At 44.2% G+C, this 26,112-nt stretch overlaps 1 protein-coding gene across 11 annotated transcripts in view; it reads right to left on the bottom strand.

Moving 5' to 3' along the window:
* The window catches only part of PLEKHM3 (pleckstrin homology domain containing M3), a 190,999-nt gene that overhangs the window by 69,565 nt on the left and 95,322 nt on the right, over nt 1-26,112 (bottom strand). For 6 of the 11 annotated variants that reach the window (XM_082396362.1, XM_082396361.1, XM_082396360.1 and 3 more), the window contains one exon: nt 18,092-18,155. In XM_082396362.1, coding sequence (XP_082252488.1) covers nt 18,092-18,155 — 64 coding nt within the window. The other 5 variants (XM_082396357.1, XM_082396366.1, XM_082396359.1 and 2 more) reach the window with 5 other exon arrangements.

The following is a 26,112-nucleotide window of genomic DNA, read 5'->3' as shown; positions in this document are numbered from 1 at the left end:
AACAAAAAAAGAGTTGTTATCTCTACATTAAATTAAACTCAGATCTGCTTAATATCTTGGCCAACTTATGCCACAACTATTTTGGCCCTTTCTGCCACCCCAAAGTCTTCTGCAGCCAAAATGTACCATTGTGCTGCTGTCTGACACTGTGCCAGCAGGCCTGTGCCAAAGCCAAGTAACACCCTTCCTTCTTGGGGTTTTGGGATAGCAGGAGAGGGTTGCTAATTCCTTTTGTGACCACTGACTAAGAGCTGAGTGGCCAACAATTTGGTAAATTATATACACACCTAAAATGTCAGCTGCATCAGAGATTTTTGCTCTCTGTCTTTCCAGTAGCTGGGGGGAACCTTTAGGCTAAAGGCAATTCTAGAAGAGCTGGGTTTCCTAACCACATTCTGTGGGAGGGATGCTAGCAGAACTCCAAGCATGCAGGATCCCGAGCAGCAAAGAATCATCTTTGATAAGTGTGTATGCCAATGATTCAGACCAATGGAAAGGGATGGGAATTAAAATTAGTCACAGTTATGAAAACACACACACACACGAGGAGAGAGAGAAGCTCTACCACAAAAGTCCTTTTTGGAATCAGACTAGCTGTAAATACAAAAACACACGTGGACACAGGTCAGCCATAGCTATGAATGTAGAATGTGTTAACTCCAAACTTTTGAAACACAAAAAGCGAACTCGTAGTGTCACAAATCCATATGTATTTAGCCTGTATTCCTTTTTGGACTATAAGTTAATATATTCTGTGGGTTATCCAGTTCTTTGTTCTAGAAATTTGCTGTTTTGGACAACTACAGGTCAATGGGTTGGACAGAATGGAAATATTCTGACCACCATGCCAGTGGTCAAAACGGATCTGTAAAAATTTTAGGGGCTATGGCCTGTGTAGGGGAACTGGGTGGGGGGCTGGGCCTGACTACTGTGATCACACTGGCTACACCAAGTGTCCTGGGCTCTGGGATTCGTGCCACGTGTTGGCCCTCTGGCTAGCGATGGGTGCATGGGCACCTTGTTCTGGTCCCCTCTTTGCCATAGTATTCCCTCCCTCCACCCAGTGAAAAGACTTCGTGGGGCTTCAGCAATGGTGGGGCTGGGCCTTGCTGCCAGGTGGATCTTGCTACCACTTTGCCTCTAGAAATAGAGAACGTCAGTGCTGGAAGCAGACGGTACAGTGTAGCAGCTCGTGCCCACTGGCGAAGGGAATAATACCTACAGCTACAGAGGTAATCAGGCAGCTGTAGTAGTTGTTATTCATGTTTTGATAAATCTGAAAAATTTCATACAAAATTGAAAAAGCAAAAGAGTATGTGCCAGAACAGGACAGCCTGGGCCCTGGCTCCTCCACTTTAGCTAGATGACTTTGGGCAAGTTCATCCCACTGGCAAAAGGTGGATGATAATGGTCCCGTCTTAGAGGGCTGTTGTGAGGATTAAATGAGATAATCCACGTAGATTTCAAACAAGATCTGGCCTAAAGTAAGCACTCAGTAATACAAGTAACTAACATTTCTTGAGCATATAATAAAAAGTAGCCATTGTTAATGTAATTATTAGTACAACCTTCTCATCTTACAGACAAAGATTTTAAGTGCCAGAGATAGGATGTGACTTGGTAAGGGAAAGACTGCTATTGTTACCTTGGGTAGTAGGTCTCCTGAATGTTCTTTTCTCTTTCTCCTTGACTAAGTGCTATGACATGAGAGTGGAGTGAGCAGGCCCCTGGTCTTCAGTGAGACTGTGCCTTAACCACTCTGGGGGTGAAGCCCGCAGGCTGAGAATCCTGGCCCTTTCTAGCCCCTTCTACCTGCCTGTAGGATGATGAGTCCCTACCCCCAGCAGGCAGTAGGCAGAGAAAGGAGAAAAAGGTGAAACTCCAATCAGCAGTTTTATTACCCGCCATTGCCTAGACTTTCTCTGCACCCTTGACCTCTCCTTCAGCCAAGAATCCATTCACAGTATCCTTCCCTGGATTTCCTTTTCTCATCAGGTCTACACCTTCCCTTATTAATGCCCCAACTTTTTTTTTTTTAATATTTATTTATTTATTTGGTTGCGCTGGGTCTTAGTTGTGGCAGGTGGGCTCCTTAGTTGCGGCTCACCAGCTCCTCAGTTGCAGCATGTGAACTCTTAGTTGTGGCATGCACGAGGGATCTAGTTCCCTGACCAGGGATTGAACCCGGGCCCCCTGCATTGGGAGCATGGAGTCTTAACCACTGCACCACCAGGGAAGCCCTGCTCTATCCTTTTATTGTCTGAGCTGCAGTGGGATCTCTGCTGTTAGCCCCGAGAAAACCAACCCACCGTTCACCAGATAACCTGAGTGACGCTGCCCATCTTAGTAACAAACCCAGTAAGTGGCATATTCTCTTCCGCATGTTTTCATTGGCCAACTTTTGTGTGCTGGGCATTGCTTCGAACTGCCACTGGATTGTAAGGTATTAGGAAGACAATTTGTGTTTAAGGAATATATGAAATCAGTAATATTTGACTTGTTTTTGTAAGCTCTCTTTTAGGTTGTATTTGTGAAAACGTTTCAAACTTCTATTTAATGACAAGTTGAAATACCAGTTGACCTTTGGCAAATGGAAATCTTGCATTTGTCACTTAGAACTGAAGGGGCTAAGATCTGGCTCTCCTCCCAGGTTCCTGGCTGAGCCCAGAGCTTGGCTGCTTTCTGCAAACTGGCTGGGAAACCCCAGAAGGTAGATACAGGTAGAGTGGCTTCCACAACTTAATCGCTTCTCAAGGATTCTATAATCATGGAACCAGAGTCCTAGAGCTGGAAAGGGCTTTAAAAATTGCTTAATTCAACCTTTTCACATCACAAATGAGGAAACTCAGGACCCAAGAAGTGAGGCGATAAAGGCAGTTTTTATCCAAATGCACCTGTGATTCTCCTCTTGGGAACAGAGGAGCCAAAGCCAGAGAAGAAAGTGGTCCACAGTTGGATATAATGTATGAAATTGTCATTTAAAGATGCCATATAGCTTTAACCACACGGGTTAACAGGGTTGAGAGTAATCCCTATAAGGGTTAAGTTAAAAATGCGTTGTTTTTTTTTTTTTTTTTTAAAAAGAAACTTGGCTTTTATAAGCTATGAGAAGTGATAGGGATGGGGATATTTTCAGAGGTAAGCTGTGTTTCCACTCCTGACTAAGACTTAATGGAACACACGGATTCAGGGAGATGCGTGGGATATTAACACAATTCAACATCAGTTAATTCTAAGAGTAAAGGCCCTTCAGTCCAGCTCCCTTCCACCTCAACGTTAAAGGAAGCTAGAAAGCCAATTACACTCGCAGCAGGGCCTCTCCCCAACTGCAAGGGAAGAATGTACTGCAAATCTGTGTGTGCTTTACAAGCTAGTAAAACTATAATTGCAGGTGGGAAGGAACATGGGTTCTCTTTGTTTCTGCCAACATTTCAGTCTGGTAAGCTCCTCCCTTCTATAGTTGCAGAAATAGCGTGGACTCAGTATTTTTTTTAGCACACAAAATAGGTATTCTATGGTTCTTTAAAACTTACAGAATGCTTTTTGTTAAAACTGAAAAGACATCTGTGCGCAACCCACCAAAAGGGCATGCATTCTTCAGAGACAGGTGCTGAATGTGCCTACCTTTATTTGGAAGCCAAAACCCACCTTCTGGTTCAAGCTCTGAAGGTCTCTCAGCAAGACTAACAAAGGTGGCGAGGCTGGGAGGGTAATACCTGACTTGCTCTAGCAGAGCCCTAGGGAGATCTTGTTGCCTGGGGAGAAGGTGTGGGGTAGGGGGCTCTCCAGGTGCAATTCCCCTGTGGGGTCACTGGGGACGTCTGGTCTAGGACCACCCTGGAGGCAGGAGGAAGCTTTGCCTATCAAGGTGCTGCTCCATATGGTGACTGTGCAACTGTTGCTGCAGCAGGATCCTGAGGTCTAGACACGCTTGCAGAATCTGAGAGGCAGAACTGGGGTGTAGCCAGCATTACTTCTGTGGTGACAACTGTAGTCTAGTGTCCACAGATGCAGAGTCTTGGTGCCACTGAAGAAAGCTACAGGGAGCCATTTATAAAAGTCCACATCTCCTAGCAACACTATACAGCTCCTATCTCCTAAGCCTTATGTGTTAAGCAGAGTTCTAAGTGTCATACATGTTAACTCCTCTAAGCCTCATAAACACATTTTGGGGCAGGTACTATTATTGTCCCCACTTCAGAAATGAAGTGCTTCTCGAGGCACCAAGTGAAGTGACTTGCCCAAGGTCACCTAGTGAGTCTGGGGTGAGCATCTGAATGTGGGCAGCCAGTCTCCAAGGCTCCAGTGCATAACCACTGCACCGTTCAGCCCCTCTGCCAATGCCCAAGGTCGGGTATCATCACCCCTTTGGAGACCTTTGCTCCGGGCAGAAACTTCATCCCATGTTGGCCTCACACTGGCCTGCTGGTCTCCTAAAAGCTCCTGACAGCCATCTTAGTTTTGATTTCTATTTAATTTTCCACCTCACAAAGCAGTGACAGGGAGGGAGAATCTGGTGATACCTTTTGAATATGATTTATTAACCAATAGCTCGAGGAAATGTAGGGCTTCCTTGCTGCCACCTGACCTTTGTCTTCAGCCTTCCGAATGTTTGCATTACTGCCCTGACCTTGCAAAGTGACCTGGAATGCTTGCCTGTTTCCTTGTGTGTGTCCGCTTTCAGAGTCCAGCTGTCAGCCTCTGCAAGTCTGTCGGTTAGCATCTCAAGGGTTCGGAATGGGGTCTGCAGCCTTTTGAGGAGCACAATCTGACACTAACCTCCGAATTCCTTCCCGTAATTGAGCATTCATTAGTTTGACGGAACAAAAGCAGGCATTCTCTTTTATAAAGCAGAGGTCAAAACCAGTAGCTGTGTTTTGTTTGGCCTGCAGAGTGTTTAAATATTGAGAAATTTCACATAAAAATACGAATTTCCGGCTTCTCTTGGAAAACGGGAGGGAATGACAGCTCTGGGGCTCTGAGTACCAGCTGTCCCCTTCAGAGGGAGATGCTCTCTCCGGCTTCTCATCATGGCCTGAAGTCTCACCTCAGGCCTGCTTCGGGCGCGGGTGCCACTTTGCTGGCCTCTGCAGGAATCGGAGTCAACAAAACCCTGTTCTGAAGCCATATTTCCCTCCTGTAAAATGTGAACTGGCTTGGTTAGGCTGGTGTACCAGGACAGAACTGGGAGAGCTGGTGTTCCCAGAGGGCAGGTGCTGTGCCTTTTCTCTCCTGTCCCTGCACTTGGCATGGTAAGTGTCTGGTACATAACAGACATTTATCACTTTCTTCTTACGGATGAATAAGTGAGTGACTAGCTCTCTGGAAGACAGTGAGTTTCTGACTGACAGAAACCAGCTCCCCAGCTACAGAAGTCCAGGCTTATTAATGCTTCAATAGCTTTTTGAATGACCGAGGCACCCTACACCTTTTCTTTATTTGTTGTGCTATAAAGATCTTTCCTGCTGTCACAAATGAGATTGAATCTTGTTTAAAATTCCAGAAGCAAGTATGTTGATGGTTTACTAGAATTTAGCCAGAAATTAAAATAAAAAACAAAGAACAATGTGAAGAGCTGCCCCCGTCAACCTTACAATCTTTCCTCAGAAAGATGGGGGTGATATTATTGAAAAGCAGCAAGTTCCAAATGTAGATGGAACTGCAGGCCACTAACACATGCAGCCAACGGTTCTAAGACACACGTGCTAATGCAGTCCTGTGAGGCTGCCAGGCTTCCTGGCTCCATCTCTTAGAGCATCAGGCGAATGAACTTTGTCTCTCTCTTTTTTTAATTTTATTGAAGTATAGTTGATTTACAATGTTGTGTTAATTTCTGCTGTACAGCAAAGTGACTCAGTTATACATATACATATATATATATATATATTCTTTTTCATATTTGTTTCCATTATGGTTTATCACAGGATATTGAATATAGTTCCCTGTGCTCTACACTAGGACCTTGTTGTTTACCCATTCTATGCGGAACAGCTTGTGTCTGCTAATCCCAAACGCCTGCTCCTTCCCACCCCTCCCCCCTCCCCCTTGGCAACCACAAGCCTGTTCTCTATGTCTGTGAGTCTGTTTCTGTTTTGTAGCTATGTTCACTTGTGTCCTATTTTAGGTTCCACATGTCTTGACTACTGTAAATAGTGCTGCTATGAACATAGGGGTGCATGTATCTTTTCAAATTTTAGTTTTGTCTGGATATATGCTCAGGAGTGGGATTGCTGGATCATATGGTGATTCTATTTTTAGTTTCCTGAGGAACCTCCATACTGTTTTCCATAGTAGCTGCACCAATTTACATTCCCACCAACAGTGTAGGAGGCTTCTCTTTTCTCCACACTCCCTCCAGCATTTGTCATCTGTAGACTTTTTAATGATGGCCAAGCGAATGAATTTTCAAAGTGCTAGAAACCTCCTCAGCCCTCGACACCTGACTAGACAGAGCCTTCTTATAATCCCTCTGGCCCCTTGTAGACCAACCACAAATGTGAGAATGGCTGGCACGAGACATCAAGGGGTAAAATCCCACCGGATGTCACTAGGTTGAAGCAGAATTATAGGTAGCCTCTACTAATTCTTGGCACCCAGGCAGAATACAGGGGTTTGACCATAACCATCAAGAAACACTAGTCCTTTTCTGAGAAAATGAGCCCTCTCAAATTCAGGGCCGGCATGGCTCCGGGCATGTAGTATGTGCTTAATAAATATTTGCTGAATGAATAAATGAATAGAGAGAACACCTAACCAGTTCTCTTGATAGAGAACTGGGCTCATGCTTCAGATGTGCAGGTGGGATGGAAAGACTGTAAACTCTACACCCTTTGCTGCTTTAGGCACATCACAGACTCCTTCATTTCTGAGGAAAGTGATGTGATACCATCATACTTATACCATGAATGTTTTGAGACAAGCTGTCAAAATCTTGAAGCATGCAGACAGAATTGTCAAAATCAGTAATGAAAATTATTCTTCAGAAATGTCCAAGTCAGCAATGAGAATTTTCTCCTGCTTGCCTCCATTCCAGAAACACCATGGGTTAGGTCACTGAGGGGTCTGAAGCTACCAAGGCCTGGAAGTCCTCATCCCATTGCCCTCTGCCTAGCTCATGCCTATAGAGCCTCACATCTTAATCTAGAATCACAGCCACTGGGAAGCCTTCCCTGACAGCCAAGTTACTGGGCGTTCCAGTTACTATTGCTGTAGAATAAATTACCCCCAAACCTAGTGGTGTAAAACAGTCAATATGTTCAGATTCTGTAGGTCAGTATTTCAGACAGGACACAGAAGAGATGGCTCGTCTCCCCTGCACGGTATCTGTAGTCTCATCGTAGCCTCTGCTGGAAAGACTTGAAGGCCAGGTGGGGAGTCATTTGGCGGTATATTTACTCACATGTCTGGTGGTTGATGATGGCTGTCAGCTGGAATGACTACATGTGGCCTCTCTCTGTGGGGTCTCTGCAAGGGCTAGTATGGGCTTCCTTACAACATGGTGGCTGGTTTACAAGAGTGAGCGTTCCCAAAGAGTAGCAGGTTGAAGCTGTATCACTTTTTATGACCTAGCCTTAGAAGTCACATAGCAACACTTCCATGGTCACAGGCCCACCCAAATTCAGAAAAAAAAAGATGCCACTTCTCAATGGGAAGAATGTCAAAGTCTCAGTGTAAGAAGGGAATGTGGGATGGGAGATGCTGTTGTGGATATCTTTGTGAAATATAATCTTCCACACTGGGTTGGATGTGTTTCCTGAGTACCCTGAGTTCAACTCCCCCTGACTTAAAAAAAAAAATGCTTGTGTGTCTCCCTCCCTAGACTGTGAGCTCAGTGAGGGAAGGGACTGACTTACTCACCTCTGCCTCCTCTGTTGCACAGTGCCTGGCACAGAGAAGGCAGTCAACACGCATTTACTGAACTGAACCAAATAGAAAGGAAGAACCAGAAGGACTCCTGGGGCCCCTTTCATGCTGGCTGTTGGTGGCATGAGGGAAGTTTGACCAGGGCAATAAAAGAAATGTGAGAGAAAAGTACCTAAACACCTTTCTGGGGCCCAAGGCTATTCCCTGTGACTGTATCATGTATGATAAGGGAGTTTTTGCTTCCTTATGTTTCTCACACTGTATATAGGAAATAACTACAAGAATTGTAACTGACTTCATGTATTTCTCTTCTTGAGCTTTTTGGAAATATTTTTTTCCCCTTTATATCTCTGTGCCATAAAAATGGCAAGTATGAGATGACATTAGCCAAGAGGCTGCCTTTTTTTTTATACACATACACTCAGGGTACAGCAGAAAGAACACTGGATAAGGAGTCAGAAAACCTCGGCTTCAGTCTTGGTTCAGTCACTGAGCAGAAGCTGTGTAGCTTTGGTATGCCGGCTAATTTTTCTAAATCTCAGTTTTATTGCCTATAAAGTGGGTATAAAAAAGGTAGTAACACAGTATACAAAAACAAGATGCTATTACAAAACATGTTGGTTTTAAAATATGTTCACACATTCTTTGACATGCCTCCTTTTAGAAGGTGGAGTCTAATTCGCCCCAGAAACGTGGGCCTGACTTAGTGATTATTTCAAATGAACAGAACGTGGAAGTGATGCTGACTTCCAAGGAGAGGTCACGTGGCTTTCATTCTCCCAGGTCACTCACAAGCCAGCCAGCATCTCATGAGGACACTCATTAAGCAGCTCGTGGAAAGGCCCATGTGGGGAGGAGCAGAGGCCTCCCACCAGCAATCAGCACCAACTTGCCAGTTGGGGGAGTAACCCACCTTGGAAGCAGATGCTCTAGCCAGTCAAGGCTTCTTCAGATGATGCAGTCCTGACCAACCAACATCAGGACTGCAGCCTCCTAACAGATTCTGCACCCACACTGCCCAACTAAACTGCTCCTGAATTCCTGACCCACAGAAACCATGGGAGACAGTAAATGTCTACTTTCGTTTTAGGTTACTAAGTTGAGGGGTAATTTGTTACGCAGCACTAGATAACTAATACACAGAACTACGCCCCACTAACCAACCAAAGGTATGGTAGGCATTTGTTTCTCTGATCACATGATGGGTTAGTTTTGAGTCATCGGGAGGGGGCAAGAAAGGGTTTGGATCAAAAGATATATTTATGTGTGAGGTGGCAGGCTGAGGGGTCAGGCAGGGGGAAGAGTGCAGTTCCACCTTTAGTAAGAGTGACACTAACCTTACTTTCTATCTTTAAGTAAACTGTCTTTGCAACCAGGCCCTCACCTAGTCAGTATTACAATGCTTTTTTTTTTTTTTTTTAATGAAACTCTCTAGGAGTTAAGCCAGCATTTTATTTATTTATTTATTTTTGGCTGTGTTGGGTCTTCGTTTCTGTGCGAGGGCTTTCTCTAGTTGCGGCAAGCGGGCGGGGCCCCTCTTCATCGTGGTGCGCGGGCCTTTCACCGTCGCGGCTTCTCTTGTTGCGGGGCACAGGCTCCAGACGTGCAGGCTCAGTAGTTGTGGCTCATGGGCCCAGTTGCTCCGTGGCATATGGGATCTTCCCAGACCAGGGCGCGAACCCACATCCCCTGCATAGGCAGGCAGACTCTCAACCACTGCGCCACCAGGGAAGCCCTACAATGCTTTTTAATACGTGGGAAACAACAATAACACAAACTCCAAATCAACAACAAAACCCAGATGGTTGGAAGTCAAAGTAGACGTGGGGGCCAGGAAAGTGGACTCCAGGAAAGTGATCTCAGTGCTGACCGAGCACCATCCAGGGATGTAGCTGCATCTTCATCTACTAGCAGGCTGTTTATACTCGAGGGCCTCACGGTTGGCTTCTGGAATCCTTATCTCTGAGCTCGTTCTCACCTGGACGACAAGCCTCTCCATCCAACACTCAGCACCCAAGGTCATCTTTCTGACCTGGTTTCCCAACAGGAGCAAGAACTGTGCCCTTGGCTAGCCACGTTTCCTGCCGCAGCCCCCGTCCGCCTTCCCCAGTCCTTCACCGCGTCTGTGGGCCAAGTGTGTGGCTGTAGTCGGGTGTGGGGCCTGGATCTGCAGGCAAGCAAAGTTTTCTCTGGGCAAAGGCTAACCAGCTGGCACAAGGAACAATCTGCGCTACCACCTTGTTAATCATCTGTATTAACCCACTCGGCTAATCGGCCCCATCACCAAAACGCCAGCAGTCATGATCGGCAGGCCTCCGAGGACTGAATGCCTCAGGAAAGGAGTCAGAAGACCCAGGCTCCAGTCCTGGTACTTGTCACTTCTCCCTCTCCCCTCCCCCCGGGATCTGAAACACTGTTCCCACCTGCTCTCCTGACAACGGTGACTTTCCACTTGCCCTGCTGCCAACCTGCCAATCCTTCAAAGAGCAACTTTCGGTCCCTTCACTTCACCCTGAAACACCCACATTCACTGTTTAAAACCCCCCTTATTCAAAAGGAATGATTTGTTCCCCGAATGACTTATGGTCCTCTTTCCTAACTCATTCACTGGTTGCACCGACCCTGATGAAAGTTGCTAACAGAGATTTAGTGACGTTTTAATGGAGGCCTCATTCCTGTCTCATCCCAGATTATGCTCAGGGGTTTCTGCAGGCTGTGACGGCTGCAGGGGACACAGGCTCTAGCCATGGAGCAACACAGGCGAGCTGTCACGCTTTGTTTTTCTGCTGGTTAAATCCAAATGCTCCTAATTAGTTATCCTGACCGCTAAGGCCGGGGCAGACAATGGCGTGGGGATCAGGGGTGCTGAGAGGCTATGAATACAAGTTCCTCGGGCTCCTGAGGCCTGGGGATCAGTGACTTGGTTGTGGGCACTGAGGCACTGTGTCCCTGGGGGCTGCAGATTCAAAGACATCAGCCCTCGTGTGAATAAAGGTCATCACCTGTTACTTCTTCGGTGAAAGGGCAGCTGTGCTGGGTGCCCACTTAGGCTCAGCCTTTGTCTGCTGACTCTGTGAATAGCACCCACAGATAATAACATTCTCTGATTCTGTGTTTGCTTGGTGGGGCAGAGCCATGCAAAATAACTCGCAAACTTCCTCGAAGAAGTATTCAGCCAAGTATGTTTTTAAAAAGTGGCCTCGAAATGCCTTAAACGTCACCTTTTGGTGATCGTACTCACTAGCTAGAACACACTAGAAAATCTTCATGGTAGGGCCACCAATTCGCATTATTGCTTCAGGAGCCAATTCTGACAAATGTTTAGGTCACAAGGATGACAATTCCTGAACTCCATGGGTGTGGGGGACTAGAGAAAAAGCTAACTGAAAAGCCAGCTAGCAGTTCAAGAAGGTTTAATGTTCAGAAAGTTTGCAACATTGAACAACCCACTGTTGCTCCAATATGTAAAAAGCGGAGATTTTATTTGGTTTTAGAATTCTGTGCATTATTTTACAAAGTAGCATTTCTTTTTTTTGGTTGTTTTTTCATCTCCCTCTTTTTTGTATTAAAAAAATTTTTTTTTCATTGGGGTATAGTTGTTTTACAATGTTGTGTTAGTTTCTACTGTACGGCGAAGTGGAGTTCCCTGTGCTACACAGCAGGTTCTCATTAGTTATCTGTTTTATACATATTAGCGTATATATGTCAATTCCAGCATTTCTTTTTTTTTTTTTAAATTAATTAATTAATTTTTTTGGCGTGTTGGGTCTTCGTTTCTGTGTGAGGGCTTTCTCTAGTTGCGGCAAGCGGGGGCCACTCTTCATCGCGGTGCGCGGGCCTCTCACTGTCGCGGCCTCTCCCGTTGCGGAGCACAGGCTCCAGACGCGCAGGCTCAGTAGTTGTGGCTCACGGGCTTAGTTGCTCCGCGGCATGTGGGATCTTCCCAGACCAGGGCTCGAACTCGTGTCCCCTGCATTGACAGGCAGATTCTTAACCACTGCGCCACCAGGGAAGCCCAATTCCAGCATTTCTAATGTCATTTTATTTAGGGGCTTATGTTAAATTAATTCGTTTGCTTTTCTTTTAAAGGAAGAGAGTGCGAATGAGTTCAGGATAGTGTATGTATGTGTGTGTATTTATCCATCCATCCATTGATTCATTGACCATTTACATGCCCAGTTGCTTAGTATAAATGTTCATTGCTTTAGCATAAAACAAACAATTCAGACTGTTCTAGGCCCCTCTAGAAAGGCAGTATGCATCTGATTTACTCCTCTCTTTTCAAGGCTCTTGAGGGCTATGGGTCCTCTCCTCTGGCACCCTTCCCACTTCACATCTCTTAGTAAGTACTCCAAATTTCAGACTCTTCCATCTTTTTTTCATAATTAAAACTTACCTATTGAAATCTATCTCCCCTCAGTTGATTATCCTGTGCTTTCAACTTATTAATAAGACAAAAGAATTTGTGCCAAAATAATAATTCACTCTTCTCAGGTAATATACAGGCATGCCTCAGACATACTGTGGGTTCAGCTCCAGAGCACTGAGATAAAGCAAATATCACCATAAAGCGAGTCATATGAATTTTTGGTTTCCCAGTACATATGAAAATTGTTTACACTATACTGCAGTCTATTAAGTGTACAAGCATTATGTCTAAAAAAAAGTACATGCCTTAATTAAAAAATACTTTATTTCTAAAAACTGCTGACCATTATCTGACAACGCAGTGTTGCCACGAACCTTCAACAGGTGAAAAACACAATATCTGCAAAGTGCAATAAAGTGCAATAAAATGAGGTATGCCTGGGTTTCATATTAACTAGAATCGAATTGCCTTAACCTGGAGGTAGGGGCTAGTTTGAAAAGTTAGGGCCTAGGGAAGGTGAACAATGGGGAAGTCAGCTCCTGAGATGGTCCCACAAGAGGTGTGTGTGTTGGCAGGTGAGGTGGTGAGCGGTGGAGGGAGCAGGTGAGGAGGGGCCACTCTAACCCACCGCCTCACCCCTGGGATCATCCAGTATCCTTTCTCACGAATCGGGTACAAATAGAATCATTCACTGCTTAACTTACATACGTCCCAAAGGTGAGTAACACCAGAAGAGTTAGTCATTTATAGACATTTTAGGTTTTTGTCACAAGAGCACAGGTAGCCACAATTTAGAAGTCAAGTCTGACCGTTCCTTTCAGCAAGTAGAAGGAACTTCAGAAGAAGCCTCCTATCACTTACACGGTCCGAGGAATGACATAGTAAACCATGGCTCTGATTTGCTCCTTAATAGCAACCAGGATCTCTTGAACGCTAACTCACATACACTAATGTATTCTGCTGATAAAACGTGGGACTTTCTTGTCAGTGTTAAAAGAGCCAAAGGGATCTGAGTAAGGAGAAGGTTTGTCACACACTCAACAGGGAAAGGGGAGAACTAATACAAAAAGCTAACGCACTGAGGGTTATAGTATTGTTTCTGCTGTCCCACTGGAGCATATCTTTTTATTGTATTCCTGTTGTAAAGTCTTCCCTTGAATTTCTGATAATGCTGGGTAGACTGAAAATAACGAAACATAAATTCTATTCTACTTTCCCTTCTCAAAGTATCCAAGTGGGAAAAAAGCTCTTAAAAAGCAGCCTCATTTCCCCATTAAAAACACGCACCAACACTGGTCCATTCATTCACATATGCTTAGCCATTGCCTGCCAAATCCTTTCTGAGGAATTGCTCTAACATTTCAAAACACCACCATGCATTCAAACCTCCTGAAAGTTTGCTTATAAGATTTTACTTTTAAAAAAATAGTATATTCTGTCAGATTTACATTCAAAGAGCATAGGTTGAATGTTTTTCTAACAATATCTACTTTGCTGAACAGAAATTCATTTGAAATTCCAAACTTAAATGAATAACTCAAACGGGTGTGCCCTCCTCAACCCCCCACCCAGCTCCCGGGATTTGGAGAGTCTCTGCCCCCACCTTCTTCGCCCTTCCGTGGTCCTGCTACTAGGACAGGAGAAGTATTGATACTTGCTCTATCTTATGTGTTAAAATGCCGCCGCTGATTAGGTAGTGACTATGTGGGGGTCAACTACTACCTTTGCCTGTGCTAGGAAAACCCAGTGAGCAACTTATTTACTGGTGAAATAAAAAGACAGGGGGCTTCCCTGGAGGCGCAGTGGTTAAGAATCCACCTGCCAATGCAGGGGACACGGGTTTGAGCCCTGGTCCGGGAAGATCCCACATGCCGCGGAGCAACTAAGCCCGTGCACCACAACTACTGAGCCTGCGCTCTAGGGCCCGCGAGCCACAACTACTGAGCCCACGAGCCACAACTACGGAAGCCCGTGTGCCTAGAGCCCGTGCTATGCAACAAGAGAAGCCACCGCAATGAGAAGCCCATGCAGCGCAAAGAAGAGTAGCCCCTGCTTGCTGCAACTAGAGAAAGACCGCGTGCAGCAACGAGGACCCAACACAGCCAAAAAAAAAAAAAAAAAAAACAATTAGGGACTCCGCACTGGCATAAGCTACAAATGTTGCCAATAATTGGCAACGCTGAGCACTCACTGGCCAGTGGGCAGGTGACTCCAGCTCCCAGAACAACTAGAGGGAGTCCCCTTTGCTAAGCAGTGTCAGTGAGTGCTATTTATTTCCCAGGTCCAAGTGTACAAAAGTAGAGAGAGTGCATGCAAAGAGGCCAGTGAATTCAAATACTAAGAAGAGGAGAAAAAGCTGTCTTGAATGTCATTTCAGAGGCATTAAGGGAGTCTGAAATCTTCTGCCAATTTGTTGAATTGAGTCTACCTGCTAAAAGTTTTGGGATTGTTACTTTTTTTTTAAAAATAAATTTATTTATTTTTGGCTGTGTTGGGTCTTCGTTTCTGTGCGAGGGCTTTCTCCAGTTGCGGCGAGCAGGGGCCACTCTTCATCGCGGTGTGCGGGCCTCTCACTATCGTGGCCTCTCCCATTGCGGAGCACAGGCTCCAGATGCGCAGGCTCAGTAGTTGTGGCTCACGGGCTTAGTTGCTCCGCGGCATGTGGGATCTTCCCAGACCAGGGCTCGAACCCGCGTCCCCTGCATTGGCAGGCAGATTCTCAACCACTGTGCCACCAGGGAAGCCCCGGGATTGTTACTTATAAAAATGAAAACAGAGAGAGAGAAAAAGTTTGCACATTTTTTGCTACCAGAATTCTTTCAGCATCTTTATTTGGGTGGTATTAGTGTTTTGTGTACTACATTATTTTAAGATTAGTGTATATTTACTTAAATTATAAATCCCCTTTTACCATGTTTATTAAAATTTTACCTTTTCTTTCTGGAGAGGAAGATATCTACATTTTGTTTTTTAAATAAAAGCTAATGGGGAAACTCAAATTCACTTGAGAGAAACTTGTAGAAAGGAATCTAGGCCTTTAGGAAGGATATTTATATTGCCATTATTTGAGATTAATTCTTCAGTTACTTGGTTGAATTTCTTCCTCTCCCCTGCAAAAGTTATAAACTGAAATTCATTCTTCTATAGTTATTTCATATAATAGAAGAGATGCTTTTATAGAGACCTTTGTTTTAGGAGTGAGGACGGGAATCAAATGGGAGAGATAACTTGCTCTAAAACTCCTGAAGCTGACTTGAAACAGGGTGACGTAGAACCCAGACAGAGGCTGAAATGGTACAGGCCGAGCTGGGGCTGGGAGCTGGGTCAGTCAGGCTGGGTTTCCTGCTACCCCTGACACGCTCTGTCACAAAGCAATAGTATGTTTTCCCCCTTCTTGTGTTCTCTTCTCTTACCTATTTGCAAGAACAGTTCAGATCCAGAAAACACGCCAGAAATTTACTCTGAAACCAAGGGAAGATGGGGCGGAGGTGCCCTTCAGTACTGATAGCCTAGATGTAGAGAGATCAAAAGCTAAATCCAATTTAACCCACCTCAGGCAGAAAAAGATAATTGAATTAAACTTCCTCTAAATATGATAGGTTTGGGGATCTTAAATCCAGGCACAAAGAACCAGGTTAGAGTGAACTGTGGAGTAAACGGATGGAGGGAGCTCTGGCCGCCCCCGCCCACAGGGAGTTTGATAAGCTGTTGATTGCCTCTATCGCTTTACTACGGAGGCTGAAAACTGATTAAGCTGCTTATGGGGCTCCGGCGCTAATGGTCTGGCCCACCAAGAATACTGCTGCCACTGATTTAGGTAAGCTGCTTGGCATGTATGGTTTGATTATTACAATGCGAAAGAAAAAAAGACAGCAGGGTATAGGAAAGCTTTAAAAAAGAAGGCTTTATTATGCCAAATAGCTACACTACTTTGACACCCTAAAATGAATATAGAATTACTGATTCTTTCTCTTCATCTGGTATCAAAACTCATTTTTGAAAGGCTTCCTCAAAAAGCACTCACTCTGGGGTCCACCCATTCTATTTTAAACCACCTTTACAAGAAGATGCCACTGGTGCCTTTAAACATACTTCTCCAGTGATAAGAGTCTCGGTCCTCAGATACTAAGATCAGGTAGAGTCCTAGAAAATATATAAATGTATACTGGGTCTTGTATCCAATTCTTCCCCTTGAACACCACTGGGCAATCATAATTAAAACTGTATCTCTTTCCACTCCAGCCAGCAGATCACTGGTGCTTGATTACGTAGTATAGGACAGCAGGACTGAAGGAGGGGAAGGAGCTGATATGTGCAAATAGGTTTAAACTGGGTGCACAAGTGGAAATTAAAACCCTAGTATTCTCTCACCCTGTCCAACTAAATGCTCTAGAACTATTTCTACCTTTTAAAATAACCTATCTACTTCTGGCGGGATAAAGAGAACACAAAACTCTTAAGTTTAAATTACTTTTCAAGGTTTTATTTATTTTTTAAGTCTTGAAAAATGAGTGAAGGATCTGAACACAGATTAAGTTGACCTCATTTCTTCTGGGCAAAACAGCAAGAAACAAAAGAACCGAATCACAGCAGTTTGAGACGTTCTGAAAGTGGTCACAATTTTTTTTTTTTTTTTTTTGTAATTGACTCTTGAAAGAATCCACAATATACGGAAAAGAAAGCAATGCTTTCATGCAGTGTCTGAAAGCTTCTTAGGGAGTGAGCTGTTGATTTAAATGGTTAACCAAAGCTTAACATATTCAGAATTTTGGGTTGAACAGACAAAATGTTGGCTTTCTTCCCGGGTGTTAACCTGGTCAGTCATTAAAAGGATATACGTACACAAATGAAAGTATAAAAAGATGATTTTGACTCTTACATGCTCTGTTGTGTTTTACTAAAATTTAATGTCATCCAACTGTTTGACGTGAGCACAAGTCAAAGAGTTTAATATATTCATTGACTTTTATGTCTTTTTTTCCCTTGTACAACTTTTTTTATTGATATAATTCACATACCATAAAGTTCACTCTTTTAAAGTATACAATTCACTGGCTGCTTTTAGTATAGTTTCAAAGTTGTGCAACCATCACCACTAATTCCAGAACATCTTCATCAGCCCCGAAGGAAACCGCACCCCGTCAGCAGCCTCTCCTCACCCCCCGGCTCTCCCCAGGCCCTGGCAACCACTCACCTACTTTGTCTCTATAGATTGGCCTATTTTGGACATCCTAAGAAAAGTCCACATAAAATAAGAATCATAAAATATGTATTCGTTTCTGTCTGGCTTCTTTCAACATGATGTTCTTAAGGTTCATCCGTGCTGTAGCATGTATCAGTACTTCACGCCTTTTTATGGCCGAATACTATTCCATTGCGTGGATATACAACATTTTGTTTATCCATTCATTAGCTGATGAACATCTGGGTTGTTGCCACTCTTCAGCTATTATGAATAATGCTGCTTTGAACATTCCTGTACAAGTTTTTATGTGGACATATGTTTTCAGCCCTCTAGGGTATATGCCTAGCAGTGGAATTGCTGGGTCACAGGGTAACTCTACGTTTAACTTTTTGAGGGACTGCCAAACTATTTCCCTAAGTGGCCGCACCACTTTCCATTCCCAGCAGTGTATGAGAGCTCCAGTTTCTCTATATCCTTGCCAGCATTTCTTATTGTCCTAGAATATCTTTTTATACTAAGTTTTCTTTTCTCATTCTGAACAGAAAATAATTGATGATTAGGGCTTGTGAATAAAACTACTCCAGTGATGGCAGAATTCAGTGCCAAAGCCATAATCAACAAAAACATTCTCCCAGGGAGAAAAGAGAAATGAAATGGCCCCTCTAAGTGCTTACCTGCTGCAGATCAGCAAGGGAATACAGGTGGATCTGTTGAAGGAGGTATTCTCTGGGGAAAATTCTGAAAACGGACAGAAACACAGATAAATTGTGGTGCTGCCACAAAACACACTTTTTCTGAGAAGTTTCCAAGTCTCATTCAAGAATCCCTTTCCACCTAATACTCTTCCTCCCCACATCCTCTGAGAAACCTGTAATAATACCTTTTTCCAGATACTTTTCTTTCTAACACAAATACCAAAAAGGGAGTAAGGGTGTGATCTTTGATTTCTGATGTAGTCCAAGGTGCTAGAAGCACAGTGCAATGGTCCGGGCCTGAGGACCAGAGTGCCAGGTTTCTTGTACCAGCTGCGTCCCTAACAAGCTGTGTCATCTCAGGCAAGTCCTAAAACCCATCTAGCTTCAGACCCTTCATTGGTTAATGAAGGTGACTGAACTTGTTGTCTTAAATCTCTTCCCAGCTCTATTAGTCTATGTCTAGATGAATAGATTTTAGAGTTGAGAAAATCAGTTGGAAGGGCAACCTGAGTGTCTTTGCCTAGAGGCTCCTATGGCTTTCATTAATGGAGATGGCAGTGCCAAACACCACTTAGTGAGCTATCCTCTTACGTACACAGTGATGAGTTTTGGAACCTAGGTACAGATGGGAATAATGGGACAAAATATTTCAAATTGAGACTCCCTGACAAAGTCTAATATCTTTGGTTGCTGTCAATTCATAGCATCTGGATAAATGACAGTGCGTGAACAGGAAAAACAAATCTATTAGGGACAAGCAAACAGGTACCGAAGCATAGATGGTTAGAAAACACCACACACACACACACACACACACGCATACACAAAACAAAACGCATGGTGCTAGCATTTTCTCTTTGTCTTAGGATACAAGGAAATTGCATAGTACCACCTAAATGAAAGAAGCCACCAACTCAATGAACATTTTTGACTATCTGCTACATGCCAAGCACTGTGCCAGGCACTAGGAAGACAATTATGAATGAGACAGTCCCAGTATCTGAGCATATCAGAGCATATCAAGGAGCATAAAGTCAAGCTAGGGAAAGATACATAAACTGATAATTACAACACAACATGGTAACATGAAAATAGGAGTTATATGCACAGGGTACATAGTTTTAGATTGGTCTAGCATGGTAGGTCCCAACCTTGGCCGTCTATTAGAATCACTTGGGAAGCTCTTGAAAATCATAGGGCATAAGTATGGGTAGAACCCAGAAATCAGTCTTAAAACAAAAACTCTCGTGGTGATTAGTGCAGCCAAGGTTTAGAACCACTGGCCTAACTTGTCGCTTGTTGGGGAATTCATTATTCAGTCTTTCAATTAAGTATGCATTACTGGACAAATCCTAGAGATTAAGTCCTTTATCCTTCCATTCATCTATCTAGCCATCCAATTCTGATTAAGCACAACTGTGTGCCAGCTACTGTACTAGGCCACTGAAAAAAGGGCACTGAACCAATTAGGTGAAGTTCATCGCCCATGGAGGTCTGGGACAGGCATATTCTAGTTTGGAACACCCCTGATAAATATATGATAGGCTCTGAAGATTTCGGCTGAAAATTCCTGTTTCATCCACAAGAGTGAGAACAGACCAAGTGAGTGACACGGCCCTTATACTCTGGGGAATAAAATTCAGTTCCTAAGGCTAGGCTCCCTTCAACTCTAATGGTTTGGGGCCGCACCTGCAGCAGGTAGCAGCACACAGTCCCAGCCCAGGTGGGGAGGGTGTTGGGAAAGTGCTCAATCCCTCCATGTGGGATGAAGCTTCCCTACAAAGAGGCCCCCTATTGTAGAAGGTAGACTGCGGTCCCAGGAGGGACCATGAGACATAACCAACTTCCATTTTCAATAACACACACGTATGACAGAGATGATCAAGAGGCCTATTCCTCATGACCCCCTACAGGATTAACAACAAGAGAAGTCTGCTTCAGGTGTGGCCCTCAACGTACATCATTTAATTCTCGCAACAACCCCGCATGGTAAGTACAACCTCCATTTTATGTGAGAGGGAACTGAGGCTCAGAGGCAAAAACTAATTTGCCCAGGGTCACAAGCTGGGATGCAAGGCCAGGACTTTCTGACTCCAAAGGCCTGTGCTTCTTCTACTTTCCAGGAGATGAAGGTGGAGGAAGGAGGGAGGTGGGTTTGAGCTGACCATCTAATATAGCTACATAATACATCTCTCTTCCAGGTAGGTGTTTACTGCTGTTCAGGCCAGCAGCAATATAGAGCCATTGGTGCTTTTTAAAAGAAGGAAAGTAACACTGACGCGTTTGGTCATGCCCACTTCCGGAAGGCAGCTGAGAGGGTGGAGAGACTGCAGGCAGGGACAGTCCTGACCACGTACCCCAGGGGCTCTTCCAGGGTAACCACAAGGTGAAAGCGAAAGGGGTGAGTGTGTAGACACAGGAGAACTTCTGGAAGAGTTGACAACATTTGGAATTGAAGGCGACTCTGAAGTCCTAGCTTGGGTGACAGGATGGTGATGTCATTGGCCAACACAGGGCAGGCTGCTGGGGGAGGGGAAAAAGCATTGAGATTTAATTGCGCTGAATATCAAGTGCTTGTGTGGAGGACAGGCGTGGCCCTTGCGGATGTGGGGCTGAGAGATGTGGAAGAGCCAGGGGCACTTCTGACAGCAGCACAGAGGGGACAGCTGAAGCAGTGGGAACGGAGGGAGCGGACCTCGGAGGAAAATGAACAGAAGCGGGGCTGAGTGTGAACAGGGGTTGTTTTTACTTTTTTTTAACCTTACAAAGCCTAGAATTATCTGAAGTACATTTTGGTAGTCTGCAATTTTTCTCATGCTTGAAAAATTGTTTTGAAAATAACCAGGATGTTCACGTCTACCTGAGTTCCTAACATTTCCTCTTTTTGTGAAATGTTTGTGCCCTTATACCCTTCACCTGGCTTCCCCTAATGGTAACACCTTACACAACCATGGTGCATTGATCAAAACTAAGAAATGAACTATTATGTAAATGAGACCTTATTCAGATTTCACCAGTTGTTTCACTAATGTCCTTTTTCTGTTCAAGGATCCAATCCAGAATACGAGATTGCATTTATAGATTTTAAAATATATATCAGTATTTGCAAGATGACTTGAGACCCAAACATCATGTGCAGAAAAGCAAACCTAGCACATAGTCTTTCAGTGGAGGTCACTAGGATAGCAAAGTATGATAATCTACTATGGGGACAGAGGATGTTTAAGTGTGGTTGAATGGGAGGAATAACCTTTTTCAGAGGCAATTGCCTCATAATGAAATCCCTTAAGTAAAGTAAAATGAAGGCAATGTGGCAGCAGGGCTGAGAAACAGACGGACTGAACTAAACAAGCAGGCTGGAAAATCATTTCAAGATGAGCTCCTGCCTTTTCCATTGGTTTATACACACGTAGGTCAGCTGGAGAAAAAGTTAGAAGGAAGGTGACTGAAATGAACTCTAGCAGGGACAAATGCAGGGTAGCATATCGTTAATGTTTGCTACTTAAAGTTCTTGTCTAAAATCCTAAAACTTCCACGACTGAGAGTGTACAGGATATAAGAATTAATTGCAAATTTACAAATGGAATCATACTGGTATACACTTACTAGAGTACTACAGCCAGTCAGTTGGTTATCCAGTCAACAGACACTACTGCGTGCCTAAAATGAGCCAGGTGCTGTGCTAAGGGCTGGAGACGGGTATGTTCAGTGAACACAATTGATGAGCAGCAAAGAGAATTTCCAATTTCTCCTCTCTAGGCTGGGTCCCCTTTGCCTCCAAACACTGTTCATTACTCTTCTCACAATAACCGGCCAACTCTGGACACAGTAATCTCTAATACTCCTTAAACATTATTTACACAGCTAAAGTGAGCTGTGTATGTTGTGTTTCTGTGTGTCAATATATTTCACATATTTATTTTCTCTTCCCCTCTGGAAGCGATTCTAAGCCCCTCCAGAAGCACCGTATCTGTTGTCTCCTCTCTGGCACTCTTCAGTGTCTAATACTATAATTTACAAGAGGTCAGCCTAACGACACAAAGAACTGGAAAATGCAATATATGCAGAAAAGATAAAGGAACTGAGCTTGTTGTGTTTGGAGAAGATGTTGTGTCCAGGAGATTTAGTGGTGGCCATAAAAATGCAGACTTTTAAGACAGATATTGCCAATCAGCTTTTCTTCTCTCTGAGGATGGAAATTATATCAAGAAAGCATTGAAGTCAAATATGAGAATAAATTTCCTGAGAGGGAAGACTGAGCAGCATTAAAATGTGTCTCTTACAGGGATGCTTTTTAATGTAAATAAAAGAAGGAAAAGATCTGTTGCAGTTATTTAGAGGTAGGGACTTGCTCTTCTGCTTAGAGGAGGAAAGGATTTCAAAGGCGGGGCCAGATAACCCCGTCAGTTTGTTCCTCTTTTTCATTGCTGGCGCCGTCAAGGCAGACTGAATTGGCAAGACATTCTCGGAATATCTTTTCTTTAATTTTCTTTTTTAAATTACAAAATTTTTTTTTAACGGTTTCAGTCCATTTACAGTTATTACAAAATACTGGTTATATTCCCCGTGTTGTACAACACATCCTTGTAGCCTATCTTACACTTACTAGCTTATACCTCCTATGCCCACCCTATATTGTGTCCGCCCTCCACCGCTGGTAACTACTAGTTTGTTCTCTGTATCTGTGAGTCTGCTTCTTTTTTGTTATACTCCCTAGTTTGTTGTATTTTTTTAGATTCCACATGTAAGTGATATCATACAGTGTTTGCCTTTCTCTGAATATCTTCTTTAGGCTGATGTCCACAGGGGAAGTGCAGGGCAAATAATGACATAAAAGCCAAGCCCCGAAAAGCACAGGCAACATCCCATCTGGGTGATGCCCAGGGCTTCCCCCACTGTGGCTTTGGTGTACAAGGAGCTGGCTTTGTACCTGGCCTGTGTGACAGGAGCTCTTTAGGAAATGGATGGAACAAGCAGGGCCTCCCAGGGGTCAGTTGTGGAAGGGATTGTGGAGAACCCGGAGGCCGCGGTGTGCTTGGGTAGCATTAAGCTGCCTCCGGCAGATCTGACTAGGAGAGGATAGGGCGCTGCACGGGACCAGAGATGAACCTGCAGCCACTTCAGGCACTGCTAGGGGAGCCGCTCACGTCTGGGAGGCAAGGTTTGGCACCCCCTTGAGAGCCATGGCAGCACTAATTTTATAATTTTACTATTAATGTATTCAATAAAGGATGAATGATTATTTGCATTTTTTGGTCAGAAAACACAACTTGTGATCACCATATGGCCCAGGAATTTAATGCAAATGAAGTCCAGTCTTACGACCTCTGTGACTGGTCACTATGGCTAAGAACCTAAAATCAGAACCTAAAATCAGCACACATTTTCATTGCAATGAGCGGATGCTGGGTATGTATGTGACAGAAAATTTGGAGAAGACACAGTTCTTTTTCCAATACATACAGACAAGTGAGATAAACAGACAAGTAAACAGACAGCTCCAGCTCTAGCGTGGAGTGCAGGGCTGAGGGGAGCCTGTAGGACACCTGTTCAAGAAAGGCCTCAGAGAACCGACAGGTCAGAATCCATTTGAAGGAGTGGAAGAATGGATATTACAGGTAGAGGGTGAAGCATGGGTAAGAGCAGAGAGGCCAGGACGAACATAATTCTTTCAGGGAACAGGCTCTGTATGCGTATATATGTGTATATGTGTCCATGCTGGGGGCTGGGGGGACTGCAGGGCGTGAGCTCAGAAAGTTAGGGTGTAGCCAGACATGCGAGGGCTTAGACGCCTAGAGAAGAGCCTACCCGCAAAGAGATGAGTGCCTCAAGCAAGAGAAGGGACAGCATTAGATTTGTGCCTTTAAAAGATCATTGACAGCAGAAGGGGGAAGAGACTGAAGAGATGGATAATTCTGGAGATAAACTAGGTGAGAAATGACGGGGGCCTGAACAGAATTTAAATGGTTGCCCTGGGGTTGGAGAGAAATGGCCTACCACAGACAGATTTCTCCAACAATCCACAGGTCATGAAGACTAACAGGAAACGGAGGCCGGGAAGGAGCCTGGCACTGCTCATGGTTTTCCAGCTGGGCCAGTAGGTAAATGAAAGTTCCATCTACTAACACAGGGAATAAAGAAGAGGAGTCACCTTTGGGAAGAAAGGGTAGCTCAGCTGTCGGGGCAGAGGTGTGGAATGTCCAAGTGGAGTCATCTGTGAGTCCAGGGAGGAGAGCTGTGTGCCTACAGGTGAAGACATGAAAATGAGGAAGAGCCCGAGATAGTACACATTAGTGCAACAGAAAAGACTGGACACTGGCAAAACAATACTATTAAAGGAACGGCCACGCCACGGGAAGAAAGCTGGGAAGAAGCAGTTTGATAGGAGAAAAAGCGGAAGAGCCAGCATCCAGGAAGCCAAGGAAGGAGAGAATTTCAAGGACAAAGAGGGTCAACGGCATCAGAGGCAGAGGAGAGGTCACATAATCCGGGGAAGACTCTCACGAGGCCTGAAAGGTGCCTGCTGGTTTTGGCAAAGGGGAATTCATTAGTGACCTTAGAACAGTATCCAGGAGGAAGAGGGACGCCAGACTGCAGAGGGGTGAAGGACCGTGGAATATTCTTTTAAGAAACTAACTTTAAAGGAGAGAAACTAGGCCATAGCTACAGAAGGATGCAGGACTAAGAAAGGATTCTTTTCTTAGAGATGGGAGCCACTTGGGCATATCTATATGCTAAAATGAAGAAGCTAGTACAGAAGCCAAAGCTGCAGATAGAAAAGTAAGGAAAATGACAGCGCCTGAGCTAGTAAAGGCCTAGAGGAAATGGGATGTGGACCCAGCTAGGAGCTCTTCCAAATACACATTTGTGTGTGTGAGGGAGCATGTGCCTATACACACACTCTGCATTTTCTTAATTGAAATGCTTCAAGTTTCTACTAAAATGTTACGTAAAAGGTAACTACTAATTTCTCCAATGTTCCCTCCAAACTTCAGCATGTTAGGTACGGAAAGCTACAGATTACAGCTACAGTTGTCTGACTTGGCAATCCTTTGGTAAATGGCCTCTTTGCTGCAGGATGGTGCTGCCTTTTGTTTCTGGTGAGGCGGCTGTGTTTAGGGGTTCTCTATGCAGTAAGTGACCTCACTGTACTGTAGGCCTATTCATCATCAGGTCTGACAGCATTTCCCCAGCAGGCCAACCACAAGGACAGCCCTGCTCATGCCAATGCAACTTCTTCTGGTTGGCCCTAACGCCAAAGCCAGAGGACAAACGTGATAAGGAGAGTCAGCTCCACACTTCACTCACCCATCAAGGGAAACTGCATCGCTGGCAGGTGGCACTGTCAAGTTCTCTGATACCAAAGAACAATGAAGAAACCTGCTAAAGGATCATGGAAACCAACTAGCACAACTGTTTCTAGTGTCAACATTTTCTATTTTATCACCTTTAGGATTTCCTGACATACTGAGAAGGTAACTTAGGCTTCATTTATAGATTGTTCCAATGAGAAAAGTAAGAAAAGATGAAAATCAAAAGGGAAAAAGGTCATATATGATTCATATCGCTTATATTACACAGCTGGTACTTGGGGTTAAAAATGCAGAAATAATGGCCTATGAAATCAAAGGCAGTAGTCTATATAAAACAGGTAGGGGGTCCTCTTCTATTTTGGACCAGGACACTGAGTCAAATACATCAAGACTCATTTAACTTGACTAATTTCTGGGGACTTCAACTCAGTTCCCACCAAGCCCTGATGCTCATGAGAGAAAAGGGACTAAGTCAGGCACACCCTTTGCAGGATTTTGATAGATTTAGTAATATCGTCATTTCCCTGAAGCTCAGTTATTAGAGCTGCATAACTGGCATTAAAAAACCCAATGATTAAAATGAAAAAAGTCTGAATGAAAATATCTCAGCACGTGTAATAGACAGGCTTTAAAGAAAAGACTCATCTCCCTCCCTTCCTGTGTGTCGTGTGTCTCTGTCTCTCTCTC

The sequence above is a fragment of the Balaenoptera borealis genome, assembly GCF_965194805.1.
Source record: "Balaenoptera borealis genome assembly, chromosome: 6".
NCBI lineage: Eukaryota > Metazoa > Chordata > Mammalia > Artiodactyla > Balaenopteridae > Balaenoptera > Balaenoptera borealis.
This window is presented reverse-complemented; position numbering and strand designations above follow the sequence as displayed.